This window comes from Lissotriton vulgaris, chromosome 1_1, assembly GCF_964263255.1.
Source record: "Lissotriton vulgaris chromosome 1_1, aLisVul1.2, whole genome shotgun sequence".
Taxonomy (NCBI): Eukaryota; Metazoa; Chordata; class Amphibia; order Caudata; family Salamandridae; genus Lissotriton; species Lissotriton vulgaris.
The window spans coordinates 1,102,099,290-1,102,122,645 of record NC_141685.1 but is presented as its reverse complement, the minus strand read 5'-3'; the positions used below and the strand labels follow the sequence as shown (position 1 = coordinate 1,102,122,645).

Below are 23,356 nucleotides of genomic sequence, written 5' to 3'. Positions count from 1 at the left end.
ACAGTACTTGCTCGTGTTGAGCTTTAAAGGGGTTAAACCATAAAAAACTACCCGCCTGGGTCAGTAATACAGTATGCTAAAGAAATGGTTATGGTAGTGCTTCTCCTAACTCACATATAATGAACACACATAAAATCAAGAAAACAATTCACCACTTAAGACTTGAATCGGATGAGATTGGTAGTGCATACAATATTGGTAGTGCATACAATATTTATAGTGCTCTTAGTGTGAAAAGAAAAGACCATCTACCACATATCAACAAGCTCATAGAATGGAATAACTTAATAAATATGTATCTATGAGTTATGTATCTCTGGGAACAACTGACCTATAATAGGCCGGTAAGGTCTTCTTGTACATAACAATAAATGTGTCCATGTCACCATACCTTTACCCTGTCCTTCACTTACCGACTCCCTACCATTACCCTATCCCTCTTTTCTTTTCACACTAAGAGCACTATAAATATTGTATGCACTACCAATGTTTTGAGCTATTGCATTGCGAACCATTAATGCTTTGATTTAATATTGCTTTCAATTCCTGCTTTACTCATGGAAATTACTTTTCCGTTTCCTGAATCAGATTCAAGTCTTAAGTGGCGAATTGTTTTCTTGATTTTATGTGTGTTCATTATATGTGAGTTAGGAGAAGCACTACCACAACCATTTATTTAGCGTACCGACAGTACTTGCTCAGCTGACTTGTTCAAGGTTTGAGACTAATATGTCAACTCTGCACTTTAATCTCGTGTTTTGTACAACTTCTTGAGGTCTCTCCCTTGAGCCTGCCTATTTAACTGCAAGAAAATGCGTAGTGCACTTTAAACTAAAGCATGACATAGAACAGCCTTGTGGTTGATCACTTTTTGTTTCTTTTTTATGATGACATTTCCTGACAGCTGCTGCTTTTATGATTGTAAATTCACTTTGATCTTTTGTGAAATATTAAGTGATAAATGTATGGAACTGAACGATGTACTGCAAGTCCTGGGACTCATAAATTTGGCTGAGTACTTTTAAGTTAATTGTAATGTATCCTTAAGATGTTTTAAATGCTATTGTTGTTGGTAATCTTTATGGCATTGATGTTAAATAAAGATTGAAATGAGAAAGTGAGAAAAAAACCTTTGCTGGATTGGACTTCGTGCTACTAGGACCTTTGCTCTTAGACTCCTGGTTCTGGGCTGCTGACCTGCTTCTACACCACTGCTCGCCGTACCCGCTTCGCGGGTCCCGCTTCGCAGGGGAAGCCGCCAGGGAATCTGTAGAGCTGATGTGTTGACAGAGGAGTGTGGGGGCATCTGCTCAGGGCTGCGAGCGTTCTGCAGGGACTACATCTCCCAGTAGTCCCTGCCTGGCCAATTTAGATCACCTGGCCCGCTCTCCCTGTTAGCCCCGCCCCCTGTGCACAGATCATGTAAAAGAAACTCCCTGCCTCTCACCTGTGGGACCCTTTGCTGGATTGGACTTCGTGCTACTAGGACCTTTGCTCTTGGACTCCTGGTTCTGGGCTGCTGACCTGCTTCTACACCAATGCTCGCCGGACCCGCTTCGCGGGTCCCGCTTCGCAGGGGAAGCCACCGGGGAATATGTGGAGCTGCTGTGTTGACAGAGGAGTGTTGGGGCATCTGCTCAGGGCTGCGAGCGTTCTGCAGGGACTACATCTCCCAGTAGTCCCTGCTTGGCCAATTTAGATCACCTGGCCCGCTCTCCCTGTTATCCCCGCCCCCTGTGCACAGATCGTGTAAAAGAGACTCCCTGCCTCTCACCTGTGGGACCCTTTGCTGGATTGGACTTCGTGCTACTAGGACCTTTGCTCTTGGACTCCTGGTTCTGGGCTGCTGACCTGCTTCTACACCACTGCTCGCCGGACCCGCTTCGCGGGTCCCGCTTTGCAGGGGAAGCCGCCGGGGAATCTGTGGAGCTGCTGTGTTGACAGAGGAGTGTTGGGGCATCTGCTCAGGGCTGCGAGCGTTCTGCAGGGACTACATCTCCCAGTAGTCCCTGCCTGGCCAATTTAGATCACCTGGCCCGCTCTCCTTGTTAGCCCCACCCCCTGTGCATCACACTTAACCTACAATAGTGGTGTCTACTTCCGCTGCGCGGGAGCGCGTGGGAGCGTCCCGGGAGAAGCCCGGGACAAGGGCGGGACAGTCTGTGGCCGTCCGTGGTCGGGTGAGGTTGGGTTGGGCCATTCCCCCTGGTTAATTTTGTATACATTATTATTGGTGTTAGTATAATTTTGTTATTGTTATAGTACTAATTAAAACTGCAATGCCTCTACGCTCCGGTAAGGAACGTACAGTACAATTGCAGACTGCTAAGGGGGTGGTCTCCGGTCCATTAGACGCATTCATTACCCGAGCTACTGGGATCTTAGAAAAAGAGATAGCGATGGCCGAGAAAAGGCTTTCTATTGACCTAGTTAGTGGGAAGCGTTCCTCTCTGGGTAGGTTGGCAATAATACCCAGCCCCGTTGCACAAGCCCCGAGTAACAGTCTACATTTGGTTACAGCAGAGGTGCACCGCGAGGGGGAAGGGGAGGGCATCCCACCCTCCGTGGGGGAAACTGATTCGCATCTGGATGATACCCAAGATAGCAGGGGAAATGAAAATGAAAATGAAAGTGTGCTCTTGGCCAGCAATTCTGAGTCGGGCTCACTAGGTGACGAGGACCCGTTGAGAATTGTACCTAGCAAAAGGAAAAGGCGTCTGGCCCACCAGGGGGGGGAGCTCACAAGATACCAAAGACTATTGATCTGGCCCTCACTAGCGCCCCAAACCCCGAGGCCCTTCCTATCCTTTGTCCTGCCCTGGTACCAATAGATCCATTACGCCCCTCCCATATCCCCTTTGGTTCCTCTGACCCATGTCCAACCTGTTTTAGTAGTGATGAAGGCTTATTGGTAAAAATGGAGACTATGATTAAAACTCTTTTACTTCCTGTACTTGAGAGAACAAGTTTGATGACCTCTAAATTGGATGCACTGGAGTCCATTGTAAATACTAATACTGGTTTACTACATAAGTTTATTAGCCCCAAAAATGTTGTGGGGAATCCTTGTTCCTCTACGATCAACACAAAGGGCCAGAAAATTGCATCAACTGGTAAAACAGTAACCTCCGTGACCACTGGCTTAGCATTAAATTATCCTGACCCTAAAACAAATAAAGATTCAGTGGCGGGGGGATCCTCTAGGGTTAAGGATTGTACTCCGGTTGTAGGCTCTTTGTTGCAGGTGCCAAAGAAGGCCACCTCCAAATCTAATCCCCAACGGCCGCAAGACCGTGCAAAGGGTGCTCCTAGTACATCGTCTCAATCTACCCCAGGGCAGGCAGTTAAAGTGAGCATGAACTCTACCACCACCTTAGGGAAACCTAACAAGCAGGCTCACCCTCGCACAGACCTACCCCCTGAAGCAACCCGGCACACAATAGTTTTAACTGGTGTAGCACAACTTAGGGAGGGTGCCAACGAATCTTATGGGGACCTTCGTAACAAAGTGGTATTTTGGTTAAACAAAAATCGCCCCCTTCACCCATCATCCTCGACTGAAATTTTGTTTGTGAGAAGAGTTGAATGGGTGGGCCACGGCAGTAAGGACTTAGAGGGGGATTGTATTATTATATCTTTTAAAGATCCCTGGGTGGTAGATTTCTTACGTAGGGAAGCAAGGTTTGCAAGACTGGGGGATGTGCAGACCTTAGGTCTTGGCTATTTTTATCCAAGACGATTCTGTGAGTTTCCCCCGAGACATCTACCCTCAAGATTGCCAGTCAGGAGGCACCAAGCTGATAGAACACCCTACCTCCCGCAGTACCCATTATTGTTTAACCGCTTTGAGCCCCTCTCTGGCCTGGAGGCCATTGATTGACTCTACCCGGTTGCAGGGAATGAAAAGGTTATGAAGAATCGGGTGAGCGAGGCAGACGGAGCTGGTTTGGAGATGCCTCAGGGGGTTGTTGGGAAAGAGAGAATGGAGGTGCTGGATTCAGGGGAGAGTTCTGAAATACCCACAGGGGGTGTGATAGAAGGTGCAGGTGGGGTGGGGTTCGAGCAGGGGGACACTAGCAAGATGGTAATAGCTCAAGATGCGACTAGGGTGGAGAGTCATCAAGTGAGCTTAGCTGCGCCCATGGCAGTGGACCGGAGTGGGCCACGTAGCGTAACAACAATACAGGAAACACTCAAATTAGCTTCTTGGAATGTGGCAGGGATTAAGGGGCGGATGGATTCTGAGGATTGGTTAGAATATATTGATACATTTGATGTTTTATTATTTCAAGAAACCTGGGCACGGGATCCAATTCATAGGGACGGGTTTTTACATTTTTACAAACCAGCTATAAGCGGCAGCAAGGGCCGGGCACCAGGAGGGCTCGTGACATGGGTTAAGCAGGCAATAGTATACCATCCAACTGAAATATTTGCGGATCACCCAGATCTCTTGGGCATTAAATTAAGCAAGGACGGCTACCAGGATCTCATAGTCATTAATATCTATGCACGAGGCCAACTGGGTGGCCGCTGCCCTAGCATTGTAGACTTTGTGGACACATATCTTGAAGGGATAGGGAGAGACAAGATACTTGTCCTAGCTGTGGATTTCAACTGTACTTTTGAGCCCCTTTATGCTGTAGGGGATAATTGGGGGTTAGCAGAGGATGTGGTTTGGAAGATCCCAGAACTGTCCGTTGATAAAATCACAAAAGGAACTGAGGCAGCTCTACATTGGATGGGCTTGTGCCTGAATTGGGGGCTAAGAGCTACAAATGGCCACACTGCCTCTGATCAGGGAGGCAATTCCACCTTTGATAATGGGCTAAGGAAAAGCTGTATAGATTATATCTTGTTGAAGATGGAATATTGGCCACTTCTGATAGACATGGAGGTAGTACCCCGCCCTTAAAGCGATCATAATCCTTTGTCACTTAGCCTGAGACTTCCGGGTGCATGTGGAAGGATTCCACCAGTTTTTCACTCGACAGGGGACACTATCCTGACCAACGATAGAAGAAGGCTCAAATGGACAAGGATTGTGGGGGATGAGACTATTCTGGACAGCATTACGAATGTGGTTTCCAAGACTGCTAACGACATTTCGACCCTTGTCACCACTAGGGGTGATATTGATAATATTTGTGAACTTCATGAACAATGCTTCGCCCAGCTTAAGTTCCTTCTAACGCTGCCGCCAACCAAAGGCACCCCAAAGGTGCATACCTCCCGGCAGAAATGGTATAACAAGCAATGTAGGGAGGCCCACAGCAGATTAGTGAAAGCAGTTAAGTCCAGGATTTTGAGTGACATAAAGGAAACCAGGGCACAGTATAAAAAAATCCAGTGGGAAGCAAAAAGAGAGTGGGAAGATAATTATTGGTCTGACCTTCTGGATGCCTGCACTTCCAATAACCAGATTAAGTTCTGGGAAATTGTAAAGTGGGGCAGAAATCCCGACTCCCAAATACCTACTAACCATGTATCCGCAGAAGCCTGGGTGGAGTTCTACTCCAGTCAATTCAAGGATTTGAATTTAGAATCCACTACAGGCTTACCCAGGTTACAAACTATGTTTGTCCATACAGAAGAGCTGACTTTTACAGAACAGGAGACCGAGATTGCACTTGGCCTGACCCAGCGGGGGAAAGCACCGGGGATGGATCTAATCCCAGCTGATCTATATAAAAACAATCCCCAACTTTGGGTTCCCTACATAACCAGGATCGCAAACACTATTGCTAAGGGGGCCAGGATCCTCGTGTCATGGAAGGGGGCTGAGATTCTCCCAATTTTTAAAAAAGGTGATCGTTCGAACCCAGGGAATTACCGCCCGATTAGCCTTATAGACTCATTCCAAAAGTGCATAGCAAGGATGGTCCTTGCAAGAGTTCAGGGCTGGATGGAGCTAGAGGGTATTTTGTCCCCAATGCAGGCCGGCTTCAGATCTGGTACAAGTACCATCAATCAGATTTTCAGATTTTGTCTGATCTACTGGAAGGTGGTGCTGCTGGGCGGTGGAACTATCTATGCCGCGTTTATCGATCTAAAGTCGGCCTTCGACTTGGTGCCAAGGGCCAAACTTTGGTCTGTTCATAGAGACCTGGGATTGCCAATAGAATTATTAGATCTGATTGTCAGATTACACGAGGGCAATTTTGCAAGGGTTAGGTGGGGAGGCCAAGGACAGGTGACGGACTGCTTCCCCGTAACACGGGGCGTCCGTCAGGGGTGCATACTGGCGCCCACGCTCTTTCTATTGTTCATCGATCAAGTGGTTACGTTTTTTGCTAGTACCCCCACTGATGCACCCACTCTGGGGGGGACCAGGTTTCCTATGCTCATCTTCGCTGATGACACATTACTCCTCTCTAAGACCTGCAGCGGTCTACAGTTAGCACTGGACCGCTTTGAGGAGTTCTGGCGCATCAATGATCTTAAGATTATTGTGAGCAAAACGAAATTTATGGTGCTCACCAGGAGTCATCCCCTAAGGAGTGCAGTGACTATGAATGGAGAGAGTTTGGAACAAGTCGAGGTTATGACCTATTTGGGAGTAACCGTGGACTATCGTCTCCGTTGGAAAGCGCAGGTGGACACACTACATTTAAAATTTGCGTGTCTCACGGGTTGTCTCCTACAAGAGCAAAAAAGGTCCCTTACCAAACGAGTTAAACCTGCACTTCGGATCTATACCACCAAGGTTAACGCTGCAATTTTGTATGGGGCAGATCTTTGGGGACATATGGACCTCTCTACCCTGGTGAAAACGCAGTGCAAGTTCATGGGGAAACTTGTAGGTCTACCCCAATCCTCTCCATCCAAACCACTCTGTCTGGATATGGGTTGTAACCCAATAAACGAAATGGCAAGGTACAGACTGCTGGCTTTTTGGAGACGTATTTGGACCTCTCTTGACCTTAGTCTTTTTGCTAATGAGCTTGCAGAAGTAAGATCAATTTGGGGGTCCGGTGGTATTCCATGGCTGCGTGCAGTAAAATCGATCCTGGTTGAAATGGGCCTTGAACAGTTGTGGGTTTCCCCGGGATCTAATATTTTTCCATCAAAACAGGAGTACAAGGCACTTTATTGGGCCTCTGTTCGTCAAGCTTTGGTCATTGCTTCTGGCTCCGCTAGTTTAACAGGAAGGTTCCTGACTCACAAGTTGGATCCCTTCCTAGAGAACTATTGGGACATTATCACTAGGCCACTTGACAAGAAACTTTACCACCAGTTTCGTGTGGGATCCTTGCCCTTGAATTCGTTCACTAAAAACTGGTCTAATGGAGTGAGTGAATATTGCCCTTGGTGCCCGGGACACAAAGAGAGTGTGGGTCATTTTCTATTTGCCTGTTCGATTTATCAAGCCCCTCGAAGTAAATGGATAAAACCCCTTTGCCAGCGACTTAAATACAAATGGTGTGCTGAGGCTATTTGGGCACTTAGAACTAACACCTCTGATGTAATTGTTGTGAGCGTAGCCAAATTCTTGGGGTGGGCATGGGTGATCAGAACGAGAAGTAAGCAGAAATGATTAAGATCCTGTCTCTTTTTTAATTCCAATGTTCTTAATTCCAACCTTTTTAATCTTTTTTAATTTCTAGGTCAGGTTTGTCTTTGTATTGTCAGGTTGTTTAATTGTAATTTTAAAACAATGTTATACTCTATATGTATGAATTTCATGAAATTCGAATTTGTATACAGTATTTGAAACTATAATTGTGTTTGCTGTAATACCAACTCTTTATAATAATCTGCATGTCCAAAACTTCACGTTTTTTTAAAAAAGAAATGTCTTTTATGATTTTATTATCGAAATATAGACTTTAAAACCTGAAAACCTGAGAAAAAAATTCAAAGTAGAAAGATTTATGAAAAATGACAACTCTGTAAATAATATTATGTTATAACAAATGATCCGTGCTTGGTAAAATGTTAAAAGCAAATAAAAAAGATATACAAAACAATAAAGAGTTAGGAAACAATCACATGATGGAAGCTCATGATTACCGTTGGATCAGAAAACATTACCTTCAGCGCATCGGCAAACTTCTCCTTGGCATATTTTGCTGAAAAGCCCACTCTCCTTGTCTGGATGATAGAATTTTGTACAGCGGTTCTCTAAATGGAATCACAAAGTGATGTGTATTAAATGCAATTATTTGTTCAATATGAATTCACAGTAGTTTTAAGACTACTTGTTGGAAGCAATAAGGCTTAGCAGGCATAGAACAAAAGGCATGATGGGTGGGTTAAGGAAGAAGAGAACATTTGAACTAAATATACTTCTGAATGTAAATAACCTATTGAAAAGAACTGAGGGACCAAGTAGACATAATGGTATTCATTTCACAATATAGCCTATATACAAATGAATATTTTTTCAAAATTGGGTATACTGAAACGCCTATTTCTAGTTTTCGTAAATACTTTGGCCTCATATGATGTTGGGCTGAAAGCCATCTAACAGCTCGTCGGAGGCTCTCCGCTCGACATCAGAGGTTTCCGTCTTACAGCCGTATTACAATACTGGGAGTTGGAGGGAAACCCGCAGGGGAATTCCGCTCTGCTTCTGACGGTCTCACAGAGCCTGTCAGGGCGGCGGTCGGAAAAGTAAACCCCAAATGGCCCTGGAACCAGCCTCTGCTCTGCTGTCTGGATTAAAATATCGCTTTCAGCCTGCCCTTTAGGCAGGCGGAAAGTGACTTTGGGGATCCCTAGCAGGGCTCCCTCCTCCCCAGGCCCTCCACTATGTGGCCTGGGGGCACTTGTGGTGTCTCCCTAAACATCCCTGCATTGTGTGGCAGGCAACGCATGGTGCCTGCAACACAGTGCATGAATGCTTAAAAAGTGCATATTTACTATTGCGGCTTGTGTGGCAGCCCACAGCACAAGGCGCAACAGAAAATATGCATTTTCCAACCGCCGTGAAGGCGGTAGCATCCTAATTAGTGAAGAGGGACCGCCGACTCCTTGTCAGGCAGTGCCATTTCCAGCACGATGATGGTCAGACACTCATCCGATGGGCATCGTAATGGGGCCCCTAATGTTTTTAAAAAGTAGAATATTGCAGTTTATCATATAAAGTTAGAACAAACATTTTCATGCCATTAGAGTTACCACCAATATAACGTATTTGCTCTATTTCCTGCCTCCCCAGGGCTTTGAACTGCACAAGACCTGGACAGAATTGTTAAATATCCAGAGCCCACACTCCCTATGGTACAAACTGAGGCATTTGTAGTGTAAGAACTCTAAGGTGCTCACGCAGAAAAGCAATTGATATGTTTAGGAGCAGGAGAACTCACAAACAATTTGCGGATACTTTCACACCTTTGAAACATATACAATTTATTTTAGAGAAAAGCAGAAGTACAGTAGAACTAAAAGCTTCCTAATATAGGAAAGGGAAGGCAACATAATCATATTTCATGGTGATTTAGCAAAATATGTTTCTTCTCGGACAAACATATTTTTGCCTGTGGGATTTGAAGTGGATCTGATAAAAATTAACATTCTACTGTGTCCTTCAGACGAAAATGTATGCCTTCTCCAATCCAAGATTTGTGAATCTGGGTGACAACAACCTTTTTCCAATTATTGATGTGCCAGTAATTGTAGATGAGTTTGACCCCAAATTTAAGAGTGGTTAAGAGGCTAGGGAGCTGCCATGGCATGAGTTGTTAACCCTTCTTCAGCCCATGCTTTTACTAATATTATAAAGAGAGATTCTATTTTGATTACCTCGAGAATAAAATCCATACACAGTGACAGCGGCTGGCTGAATCAGACCAACTTGGAAATATTTGTGGACTTTAAATGAAAAACAGTAAATTTCCTTGTGTGAAACCTAAAGAGAAAGCAAAAAATACTCAGATGGGAGAGTGGAATGAAATAGGTACCATTACTGAAGAAAGTATAAGAATTTAACTTAAGCATAAGAATCCTTACCTTATCTAAATAGATGATCAGATTTCTTTTATCTGACAGTCCTTCTTCTATTTCAAACTTGGAAATATATCTGTCCACTGGCTCTGAAAGCTAAACATAACAATTAATGTAACAGTTAAATCCCTCTTTGACCCACCTAATTCTTGCCTCAAGTCCCTCCTACACAAAGCACTTCCAATCATAATGAATGTAAGAAACAAGGTAATACTCTACATTGCTTAATTTGTAAAAAACATAAGTGCCTGGACTGTTGTCCAGAGGCCACTGCAGCTTCCACCATATATTGCCCCTCCCAGCACTGCCAATGATAGTAACAACACAAACACTAAACGTCTCACTCCTACAAGTGTGACATTTCAGATAATTTCAGGCCCCCAAAGCTATAAGAATGGATTGGGAGGCAGGTAGTAGTAGTCATTTTTAATGAATATAGCATTGATAATTAACTGTTGTTGCGGTCATCTCTAAATTACCTAGACAGCACCACCTTGTGGCAGGATGTTGCAAGCACTGGTGCTGACAATCTTCACATGATCAAATCAATTAAAAAGAATCATTAACCAAAATTGGCACATAATTTCGAACTGGGATAAATCTTTAAGAAACCATTATTTGCTTTAAAAAATAAAAGAAAAGCCTCAGAAATCAACAAATTCGTTCGGGATTACCAAAACCTTCACCTAAATTAGATATGCGCCATTACCTCAGTTTACCTCCGATACAAGGACATCATAAATGCGGGACATGTGTCTGCTGCAACCAGACAATTGAAGGCAACCTGTTCACACATGACTCATACAACTGGAAACACAATACATTTACAAACTGCAAAACTAAAAATGTTGTGTATGGAATAATCAGCCCATGTAACAAACTTTACATTGCGAAAACTCAGCGAAAACTCAGCGGATTTGTCAACACAAATCGTGGATTCGAAAACGTATAATTACAGCACCTTTGGTCACACATTGGTTGGAAAACAAACATACAGAAATGGATTTGAAATGGATAGTTATTTCATCTATTGAACCAAATGACAGAGGAGGGGAGGACTGTAAGCCAGTGAGAGGCGTTTTTTATTGTCAAATTCAACGCTGTACAAAACGGCCTTAATAAACTGACAGTTACACAATTTGTGAGCTCCCTTCATCTCTTCTGGATTACAGTCCGATGAGCTAGCTTGTGTATTCTTTCTAGCAAGCAATTTTTTATCTTCTATATGATTTATCCATGGGACCTTTAGGCATGGACGCCTTGAATTTTCACGCCAATGGAGACTCAACCAATAAACACACTTCTAGTCAACACACTAATACTTCTAATAGAACACCACTAACAATCTGTTCTTACAACAGTAGAAGGAAGGTTTTAGTCCTTTAACCAGATGCATGGAATAGGAACTATTGGCACTCTTTTAATCAAATGCTTTTTGAGAGATCCACTTTTCAAGGCATTCGATTTTTGAATGCATGAATAAGGAGAAATAACAAATGGCGATAAGCACCTAAAATTCCTCAACCGCACTGTGATATGAGCTCAATATTTATTATAATCTGCATCCACATGTTTTGGGTATAAATATTAAGTAAGAAGCAGGTCGGACTTTGATATGTACTGACCCACCCAGTTGGGATGGCAACCCAGCCTTGAAGAGCGGCAAATTAATGCAGGGTTAAATACGAGTCTGATTTGACTGCATGAAATAACTAATGCAGATAAACACTTGAAATTGGCTCTGTTCTTAAATGTAATTTGGAGTCTTATGTACGGATAAGTAATGAGGACAACAATAAAGTTACTTTATTTTTTAATTGAAGAAATCTACGTAATATTCCCTTTAGAGCACCACACACTTGCACCACAAGGAGGTGAGGACACGAATAAAGTTGTTCCTGTTTTGAATCAAAAAACCATGTAACCCGGAAGTTGTTTAAAATAAGCTTCCGAGCAACCGGCATTCACACGCGATCTGGAATTGATTGGACTTACAGCGCTATGCCGAAACAAAGCTAATAGAAGTAAGTTGGCCTCATAAATTCGCCTTTGCCCTACCCCAAGTAACGCATAGGACTTGACATTGGGTCATGAGAGTCATTACCAAATTCTTCTTAAGTTTATCAACAGTACTATTTAACCATTGTATGTAGAGGTCAGGTACTAAAGATATGTCCACTGGGCTAGGCAATCCCATGCACAAAATGTTTTGAATAAGCGTTGGTTTCTCTAAACGAGTATTTTAAGCGTGCAATGTCAGTTTCGGAGCTACGCTGCTGTAATATCTTTGCCGTTACTCTTGGAATATATCTGTGTTCCGGAGACGCCGCGTTGCTATGTGTGAAGCAGGGGGTCAGCGCTTGTGGCAGGCAGCCGGACAGCTAGCCCCAGGAGACAGCGGGGCACTGCGTGGAGATCCAGCCCCTCCCTCATCTCCACTGGGCATTTGAAATACTCCTTGCGCCTCCCTCTTCGCAGGAGACGCTGCGTTGCTGTGTGTGAAGCATGGTTCAGCGCTTGTGGCAGGCAGCCGGACAGCAAGCCCCGGGAGACAGCGGGGCACTGCGTGGAAAGCCAGTCCCTCCCTCATCTCCACCAGGCATTTGAAATACTCCTTGCGCCTCCCGCTTCGCGGGAGACGCCGCGTTGCTGTGTATGAAGCAGGGGGTCAGCGCTTGTGGCAGGCTGTCGGATAGCAAGCCCCAGGAGACAGCGGGGCACTGCGTGGAGAGCCAGCCCCTCCCTCATCTCCACTGGGAGTATTTAGCTAACATGCTTGTTCCCGCCCGGGGGACGCGCGCAGGCACGCGCCGGGCTAAGCTCGGGCAAAGGGCGGCCCGTCTGTGGCCGTCAGGGGCTGGGGGAGGCCAGGCCGAGCCACCCCTCTGAGACTTGCCTCCCAGAACTATATTGCGTGACGGTGGACCTTTGTTGTGAGTACTTTGAGATTGTGGTGTAGCTCTCAACTTCACTTCTGTTATCGTTAGGATGTCAAAACAAAAATTGAGCCATGTAACATCGGACCAGAAGGGAGCAGGGCAGCAATCACTCTTGACCTACCTCACGGGGGCTATGGGAGCCCTGGAAAAACAAATTCACATGGTGGAGGAAACATTAACACAAGGGGGAGGAGGGCGATGTAGTGGAAAAAGAGGACATTATTAGGCCCACAGTAAATCAAAAGGATGGTAATTGTAGGAGCGGGCAGAATGGATGTATACAGATCATGGATGATCAAACAATTTTAAGTGTTCACAGCGAGACGGGAGAGGACTCACACCCTCCCCCAAAACGTAGTATGATATCAACACGTTTGGAGGGAGGTCAGGTAATAGAAGTAGCTGACTCGAAAAAGATTATTGTCCATAATGACAAAGGGGTGAAAAAGAGAAAAAATACTAAGAAACAAACAACCCGGAAAAACAATATGAAGAAAAACCAACATAGTGGGGGCAAGAATTATATCGCTGAGATATTGGAAGGCCAAAAAAGGATAAAGAATGGCCTCCAGAACACCATGGATTCTTTAAAATCATACATTTCACAGGCCCTAGGGGAATTAACAGACAGGGTGACTAATATAGAAACTATCTTACATGGTACCATAGGTAATCTTAAAGCGGGGACATACAGGAACACTGGGGGCATGCAGGATCCCCGTTTTAATACGCTCGTCAAAACAACTAATACCACAGTGATGGTTGTAGACCCCAATGACCTTGCTCAAGTGCAAAGACCACGCAGGACAGGTGAAAATGGGAAAAATGAAAGGGAACAGAAGAAACTGATTAATGCCAATACAGGTATAGATGTGACCCTATCTCGAGGGGACCAAAATCCTAATCAACCACTGCGAGGGCAATCTTTCCAGGACTTCCCCCCAGCAGCTACCCCGTATGTGGTCATTTTAGCTAACGTCCCAGAGTTAGAGCCCCATGTTGTAGAAACATGGAGGGAGCTGCATAATAGATCTTTACACTGGCTAGGCAAGCGGATTGGCCTGTGTGATCCTTTACTCAAGCATTTTAAAATGGCAGATGAGTACCATGGGTCGGGAAAGGGCGAAAGAAGTCCCAGGGGGATTGCATTGTCCTGACTTTTAGTGACCCCAGATTTATCAGGGAGATCTTGAACAGAGCAGGGAACAATCATTATGACCACTTTGGCATTAATATACTGCCTTTGTGGTTTTTTTACTCTCCAGTCCCGATAAGTCCAAATGCCGACTGGAGACGTCCTGCTAATGTACCCCATGGGAAGAGAATAGGGAGGGACTCCCAAGGTACACAATCTATAGGTGTAAATTGGTCACATCCAAATCGTTTTGAACCTTTGTCACGACTGGAGGATCAGGATTGACAGTTTGATGCCCTTGTTAGGGAGGAAACTCATGGGAACCATAGTATGCTCTTGGACTGGGAGATAGCAGAAGAATTAATGTGACTATTATGGACAACAACCAGTGTACTAAAGAGAATAATTTACAGGGGCAGGATAATAATATCCAGCCCGATGCTGCTATCATATATAGATCCCCAAGAAACAGGGAAAAGACAGATACTGTTGGCCAGACAAACACCATACAGGGAATATTTGAAAATGCAAAAGAAGGGGAGGGTGAGGCAGGTGCCTGTAAACTGCTGAGCTGGAATATCGCAGGCTTAGCCGCGAAAGTACATGATGCCGAGTGGTTGTCATTCGTGGATAGGTACGATATAATATGTTTGCAAGAAACATGGTTAGAAAGAGAAATTCACATCCAGAGCTTTAGTACGTTTAACAGCGCCACAATTGTTACTGAGCATGGCCGTAACAAGGGGGGTCTGTGTACATATATCTCAGTAAAGGCTGGGGTATCAAATGTAAAGTTTAATTATGGGTCTGAGTTTTATCAAATTTTGAATATGAAGTTAGGAGGGAACAAGGAAGTGGTTCTAGTGAACTTTTATAACAATGTTCCAACAAATCTAAAAGAGACTGTCATGGGGGAATTGGGTAGCGTCTTAAAAACTATAGAGGATAATATGGCAGAGGATATGCCTTTAAATTGGGTAGGGGATCTTAACTGCCCTCTTTGTCCGGACAGCGAGCATGGTATCTGCGGCCTAGGCGAAGATAACAAGAACACCTTTTCACTTTTTATACATAATAAAAGCGGGGAACTGTTTAATGATATATTACATCAATGCAATGAGCTGTGTACTTACCCTATGCCTTTCCAGACAACTTTTAATGAGAGAGGCTGCAATTGTATCATTGTTTTTATTATATTGTCCAAGAGATATGCCTCTAGTGTTCGGGAATGTAAAACAGAGGAAATCTCAATGAGTGATTACTACCCCATTAATCTAACTCTCCTTGTCTCGAAAAATCGTAAAAATAGGAACAGGCAGTCTACTTACGAGTTTAAGGTTCGACTTGCTGCTACAAATGGTTAGTCCTTAAAATGGGATAGAGTCGACCCAGAGGTCTTTTTGCATGATTTGATTAGCAAAACCCAGTCTGAAATAGAAACATGCCTTACACAAGGAACTGCTACTGAGGAAATTTATTTTGCTTTCTTAAAGATACTAGATGAGGGGCATAAACTCCTAAGGAGGGAAAATAGCAGGGTAAGAACTAACGTAAAGGGTTGGTTCGGTAGAAACTGTTCCAGAGCTCACACCCACCTTATAAGTACGCTGCAAACTAACCCAAAATGTAAGAAAGATATTAGACAGGCGAGGATAGCTTATCGCCTGGCTCTGAAGAAGCGGAAAAAGCAGCTAAAGAATGAAGCCTGGGAAGCCCTACATCAGGCATGTGTAATGAGGGACAATAGCGGCTTTTGGAAAGCTGTAAATGCTCCTTTTTCCCAAGATAAAGAACAAGATATCATAGACATGGCTATCATGGGAGAAAGGTGGGTGGAATTTTTTGGGGACCTGTATAAATCAAAGGGACCAGCCACAGACACGCGAGTAGTAACTGAGCAGGGAACTCCTCCCATTGATTTAAATGTTACTCTAGAGGAGGTGATACGGGCAATTAGGGAGAGTGCGGCAGGGAAAGCACCAGGTCCGGATGGGGTCCCAGTGGATCCCAGTGGATGTCTATAGATCGAATATAGACCTGTGGGCCCCACTGCTAACGATGGTCCTAAATAACACCTGTAATTTTAAATGTATCCCTACCTGGTCAGATGCGATAGTCGTACCCATTTTTAAGAAAGGTAACAGAAATGACCCCAGTTGTTACTGGCCCATCTCCCTTCTGGACACCCTAATAAAAATAATAGGTAGAATAATCTTAAATAGACTTCAAACCTGGGCTTTGGAGTTGGGCTTTTTAACAAAATTTCAATACGGTTTTCGCTCAGGTATGGGAGCCATAGAGCAGGGACTGAATTTGGTTTTAATTATTGACAAATACACTAAGGCAAAGAGGGGGAAACTTTTTCTTACGTTTATAGACTTGAGCTCAGCATTTGATTGTGTGGACCATGGCATGTTATGCAACATATTAGAAGAGCTTAAGATGGACCTGGTTTTATTATTGTTTATAAGGGAATTGTATAAGAATGCAGGTGCGAGGGTGCGCTATGGGAAGAGTGGAGAGTGTTCTGCTAAACTCCCTATTGAAAAGGGTGTCAGACAGGGGTGTATATTGGCCCCTTTTCTTTTTAACCTTTATATAAATAGTCTGGGCCAACAACTCAGTAGAGAACAAAATGACTACCCATCTATAGGGGGCGTCCCCGTCCCCCTTCTATTATATGCCGACGATGCAGTGGTTATGTCTAGGACCCAACGGGGCCTTCAAAGGGCAGTGAATAGCTTGGTCATTTATATGAAAGATAGGGGCCTAAGTGTGAACACAACTAAGACATTTACAATGGGTTGTGGCAAGAATAGAGACACAACATGTAACATCTTTATTGATAATAATAAGGTAGCAACCACTGACACTTTTTGTTATTTAGGTATTACCTTAGACAAGAAAGGCACCTGGAAATCACCGATTAAGGCCAGATAACTGACCTTTACTAGAGCCGTGGGAGCAGTTCTAAATTTTGGTAAAAATGTAGGGGATAGACCGGTAAAAGAGCTGCTGGAAGTTTATAAGATGAAATGTATTTCTACTGGGTCATACAGGGCAGGCCTATGGGGTATCGAAGGATCAGACATAATACAAGTGTGTGAAAATGGTTTTATCCGTTTCCTCCTGGGCGTACCTAATTCTTCCGCTACTTACAGCTGCCACCAGGAACTGGGCATATCTTACTTATCAGATACCATCAAGATAGCCCCGTTGCTATTGTGGCATAAGGTCTCGGTAACGGATGAAACAGGCTTTAATAGGGACGTAATCAGGGATTGCCTTAAACTAGACGGGGTCAAAAACATGGTATGGTTTAACTATATTTAAAAAAGATATTAACGCCATTGGTTATCCCGAATATTTAATGGATCCTAGTAATCTAGAAGATATATCTAGAAAAGATCTGAAAGCTCGCTGCCTGGAATATTTTGAGGAAGATAGATGTCGTAAAGAGAGTGTAAAACATACCGTAATGGCAAACCAACTGATCATGAGTGGTGGGAACTCAACAATATCTATTGACGGTACAGAATAGCTTTAGCCGTCTGATCTTGGCCCGTTTTCGTCTTGGCTCTTTTTTTAGAATGGTTTTATTTCCAGTGGCAAATGTCTGGTCAGCGGATATTCTTACCTGTCCTTGTGATGATGTTTCATTACAATCAACCTTGCATTGTACTCTGTTCTGTAAATTTTTCACGGTCCCTAGAAAGAAATATCTGAGACCGATTCTAAGAGTCTGGAATATTAGATACTGTAGGGTTGCTTTTCTAAGATTACAGCTGTTAGAAACTCTAGCAACTATTCTGGCTGTAACTATGTATTTAAAGGCGATTATCAGGTCCCGGGGAACAATGTAATGTTTTTTAATGTTTTAATTATATTTGTTAACATTTCTCATTTAAAGCCTTGCATCAAATATTATATTATATCTTTCTATATTTTAGACCATGCTTTTAAAGAATAGACTGGGCCACACTATAAATGAATTATGATCTCTGCAATGAAATGTTTTTTGTGTAATCTTATGAGATTGTCCCTCTCCCCAGCCATATATTCTGTATTTGTGTACATGTTTTTATAGAAGTTTTTTATGCTCTTGTACTTTTATGATTTCACATGCAATGAAATCGAATAAAGTTTCAAATTGAAAAATTGAATTGAAACACAGATTGGTCCACAAGCGATTTGCGCAATGTAGGAGGATGGACGATCAGTTTGGTCCGACAATAAGACTGAGGGCACCAATTTTAATACACAAGTAAGAAAGTATTCAGGTAACCTTTAATATTCAGGTTTTTTTTGCATTTTCTTTATTTTTTTACATGACAGTTCTAAATAGTTGCCTTTTGGACAATGTTTTATAGTGTTGTCTTGGGTGGCAAGTGTCACCATAGGGTGAAAAAGGAGACTGAAACTTCCCTAAAAGAGACTGAGGTAATTTATTTATTTAATTATTTATTTATTTGGGAAGTTTTCTATAGCGCTGTCAAGACCCGGAGGTAGCAGAGCGCTTTACAGTAATAGAATGACAAAAATCTGTATAAACATATGCATAACATAAACATGAACATAACATATGTAAGGTATAAGCATTCAAAGATTGACATTGTAAGCGGAGCATGGGTGAGTTGCCGAGCTTCTTTGTATATGGAATTCACTGTAGTCACATAGTTCAGGGGTTGCTTGCTGACCCCGGTTATCCGCAGCCAAGGGAGCGGATCAGGAACAGGGATTTGAGTTGCCTTTTGAATTCCACAAAAGAAGGAATAGTTCTGATGTGCGGGGGGATGGAGTTCCAGATTTTGGGGGCGTTTCCAGTGAAGGAGCAGTCCGCTGTTCTTTTCTTTCTGGTTTTGGGTAGGATGAGCAGGAAGGAGTTAGAGCTTCTCAGATTCCTGGCTTGGCCTGCTTTTTTGAGTTTATTTGCCAGGTATTCGGGTTTGCCGGTATGGAGGGCTTTGTGTGTTAGGCAGGCCGTTCTGAAGTTACTACGCATTTCTACTGGGAGCCATTTGAGTTCCTTGAGTGCTGGGGAGATGTGATCCGATTTTTTGATGCCGGTAAACATTCTAGCTGCAGCATGTAGTGTTGTTTTGATCGGTGCCAAGTTCGATTTCGGGATGCCTGTTAGAATTGCGTTCCCATAGTCTAGCCTTGACAGAACCAGAGATTGAGTGGCCAGTTTGAGATCCTTGTTAGGAATGTAGGGTTTGATCTTGTTCAACAGTCTGAGGTTAAAGAAAGCACCTTTGGCTGCATTCTTGATGTGTTTTACCATGTTTAGTTTGGGGTCTATGATGATGCCAAGAGATTTAACAGAGTCGGCTAGAGTAAGAATTCCTTTAAGCGCATCAATAGCTTTTAGCCATTCGGTGATTTGCGGGTTGTCTTCCTTGTTCGAGATGAGGAGTGTCTCAGTTTTGTCTGGATTCAGTTTCAAGTGATTGTTTGTCAGCCATTGTTGAACATCTTTCAGGACAGCATTTAGTCTATGTATGTCAGTGAGAGAGGAAGTTTCCAGATATATTTGTGTATCGTCCGCGTAGAGGTGAAAGCGGATGTTGGCTTTTCTGAGTAGCTTGGAGAGTGGTTCCATATAGATGTTAAAGAGCTGGGGCGAGAGCACTGAACCTTGGAGGACGCCCTTATTGACCTGTTGGATTTCGGAGGTGAAATTCTTGATTTTTATTATTTGTGTTCGGTTGTGTATGAATGAGGAGAACCATTTGAGAACTACTTCGCCGAGGCCTGCTCTTTCTTGAAGAGCCTTGGTGAGGAGTTTGTGATCCACCGTATCGAATGCTGCAGAAAGGTCAAGGAGAATGAGGAGGCAGCATTTGTCTGAATCTAGAGATCCGTGGATATCGTCTATGATATTCAGCATCGCTGTTTCTGTGCTGCATCCTTGTCTGAAGCCAGACTGGAGGGGGTCTAGGAGATTGATGTTGTCCAGATGGTGAGTCAGTTGCAGGAGTACACATCGTTCCAATGTTTTGGCTAGTAGAGGGAGGTTAGATATTGGTCTGAAGTTGTTCAGGTCTGTTGAGTCAAGACCTGTTTTTTTCAGCAGGGGGGTAACTTGCCCAATTTTTAGGCACTCAGGTACCACTCCGTTTTTTACGGAGCTGTTTATGATTTTGCCCCATATAGGTGCAAGAGAGTGTTTCATTTTCATGATTAGTGAGGGAGGAATGGGGTCAGAGATATAGGCTGATGGTTTGGAGGACGAGATCAGCGAGATTGGAAAGGGGCGACCACTCGGTCCCCCCGAACGTATGGTAGGGGGCCCGGATCCCCCCGGGAAACCATTTTGGGCGGGAGGCGTGTCTCGGCTGGTATGCCCGAAGCGGCGTAGCCGGGGTGCGCCTTTTTCCCGCCCAAGAGGGGTTGTCCTAGACACCTAAACCGTTGGCCATGCCCTGTAGGCAGACCAAGGAGGGTACACACCCTCCCGAAGAAGAATAAAAGGAGCTACAATCCAGAGAAGCATCCTCTTGTTCCTGTGCTTGGAAGCTGCACCCCTCGTTGCACGTGAGCCCTCGACGGAACAAGGAGCCATTTTTGAGAACTTGTAATTGTTGTGTTTCTCTTTAAGCAACTCCGTACCCTCGGATCCAGGACCTCGTGAGCATCAACGATCGAATAGCCGATAACGATGCCTGGCAAGAAGGTTGGAAAGAAAGCAGGGACTGAGCAGATGCTTCGCATGCTAATGAAGGATATGGCGACCATGAAAAAGCAGATGGCGGCGATGAACAATATGGGCAGACCGAAGAAAGTAATCGGGCCAGCATTGCTGGGAGTAGTCCCCGCTGGGAGAGGTAAAAGGGCCAGGAATAGGGCAGCAGGGGGGGAGGCCCCAGTTCCCGAGTCACCCCCGGCAAGCCCGGTTAGTCCAGTGGAGGCCCCGGTTCCGATCCCGGACGCAGGCCAACCGATTCCGGTTGTGGTTTCGCCCACTAACAAGGAGGATATGCCTCCGGAGTTGGCCGCCCAGTTGGCCGCATGGCTCGGCAAAGGTACTGAGGGTACTACGACACCAGGAGACACGGCCGAAGAGGCCAGGTTACTAATGAAGCAGTTGCGGCAATCGAGAGATGCTACGAAGGCGAATCTCCCTCTTGTTTCCCCTCAGGTTCCCTCTGAACGACCGACGTCTGGCGTTGGAGCAACAGCAGGACCAGCTACCGATTCGGGTAAGCAGCCATTGCCAATGGCAAGGGAGGGAGCGTTACCCTCAAGAAGGGAAAGGGTGGTCCAACGTATCCCGCTGGCCACGAAAGAATTGATTTGGGCTGATAAATATGTGAATATGTTTTCTCTCTTGACTGACCACCACGAGGTGGAGCATGTTAAAAGTCAGAAGGATTTGTTGCACCCGAGTGTATGGCGTGCTAAAATGGCGGGATTCAGGGTGGATGAGACGATCTCTAATTGGGCCAAGGCATTTGCAATGTTCACTGCGATCATGGGGGAACGTAAGCCCGAGGTGTTGACCGAATTGGCTTGCTACCAGACACGTATAATGGATTTCTATGAAACATATGATGGCAATCAATGGTTGGGTTATGATAGTAAGTTTCGTAAGGCCAAGGAGCACGACTCATCTCTGACGTGGGATTGTTTCGACTCCATCTCTTGGCAGAAGCAGCTCCTGCCGGGCACGACGAAGTCGTCTTTGCTCGGCGGGAATGGGTCGGAGCCCTCCCGCCATTATTCGGCGGCGCCCTTTCGAGCGGGCGCCACTAGTGACCACCAACCAAGAAGTGGTGGGAACGGGGGTAGAAAAGGGGTCTGTTGGAACTTTAACAGAGGCAAGTGCACGAGGCCACAAGGGACATGTAAGTTCAGGCATGAGTGTGCGGGGTGCGGACACTCTTCACACCCTGAGAGTTCGTGCAGAGCCAAGAATGGTGATACAGGGGGTAGAGGAGGGGCCAAACAGGTCTAATGTCGACCAAGGGGCACCGCTACCTACCCCCGTAGACATCATGGCAATTATCCCCTGGCTGAATGAATACCCTGATCATGTCTCCGCTGGGGTGTTGCGAGACGGCTTCTCGTATGGTTTCCACATCCCGGCGGGGGATTTTCGGGGGGAATCACGGTGTAAAAACCAACTGTCGGTTCAGCAGCATACGGCGGTGGTGGAGAGTAAGATTGCAAAAGAAGTTGCCCGTGGCCGGGTTGCCGGCCCATATAGGCACCCGCCAGTCAATAATTTCGTTTGTTCACCACTGGGTGTAGTCCCCAAGAAGGACCCAGGTGAGTTTAGGTTAATTCATAACTTGTCGGCTCCTAGGGGTCTTTCGGTAAACGATGCAATTGACCCAGGAATATGTTCGGTGCGGTACGCATCATTCGATGAGGCCGTCGCCATGTTGAATCGCCTGGGGCCCGGAGCGCTGATGGCTAAATGGGATATTGAGTCAGCGTTCCGGTTGCTCCCGGTACACCCACAGGATCAGCGTCTGTTAGGTTTTGTTTTTCAGGGACGCTATTACATGGATAGATGTATGCCAATGGGTTGCTCCATCTCTTGTGCCTATTTTGAGAAATTCAGTTGTTTTTTGCAATGGGCATTCACCAGGGCCACGGGCTATGCCCAGGTTATGCACTACCTAGATGATTTTTTGTTCTTGGGGCCAGCCGGTGACACGGAATGTGCACAGGCTTTACGGGAATTTTGCACTCTCATGAAGCAGTTTGGTGTGCCATTGGCACCAGGGAAGACGGTGGGGCCATCGACTTCACTCGAGTTTCTTGGAATTGAGCTCGATTCTGTGAAGGGATGCTTCCGTTTGCCCAAGGAAAAAGTGGTGAAGTTCAGGGCCTCTCTAGAACTGTGCATTAGCAAAGAGAAAGTAACTCTCCATCAGTTACAGCAAACGGTGGGACAGCTTAACTTTGCCCTTAGAGTGATTCCAATGGCTCGCCCCTTTTCCCGCTCTATTGCACAAGCCATGGTCGGTCTCAAGGAAGGGCACCACCGCACAAGACTGCCTGCAGAGGTTCGCCAGGATATGCGCATATGGTTGGCATTTCTGGCGGACTTTAACGGTCGAATTGTGTGGAGCAAGCCACCAGCTTCCTCGGAGGAGCTGGGTTTGTGGACCGACTCGGCGGGGAGTGTGGGATTCGGCGCCATCTTCGGTAATCGATGGCCGGCACAAACATGGCCGACATGGTGGCACACCAGTGGGCTCACTGGTAACATTGGGTTTCTGGAGCTGTTCCCCATTTTTGTGGCCCTGAAGACATGGCCAGATGGGTTTCGTGATCGCACAGTGGTGTTTTGGTCCGACAACATGACCGTGGTCGAATGTAT

At 45.1% G+C, this 23,356-nt stretch overlaps 1 protein-coding gene across 1 annotated transcript in view; it reads right to left on the bottom strand.

The window, feature by feature from the left end:
* Positions 1–23,356, bottom strand: part of LOC147748679 (A.superbus venom factor 1-like) — a 1,557,217-nt gene that overhangs the window by 179,464 nt on the left and 1,354,397 nt on the right. Inside the window, exons 35-37 of the mRNA XM_086963549.1 lie at positions 9,955–10,044; positions 9,748–9,853; positions 8,035–8,124 (exon numbers count right to left, since the gene is read on the bottom strand). Coding sequence (XP_086819675.1) covers positions 8,035–8,124; positions 9,748–9,853; positions 9,955–10,044 — 286 coding nt within the window. The remainder of the gene's footprint in view (positions 1–8,034; positions 8,125–9,747; positions 9,854–9,954; positions 10,045–23,356) is intronic.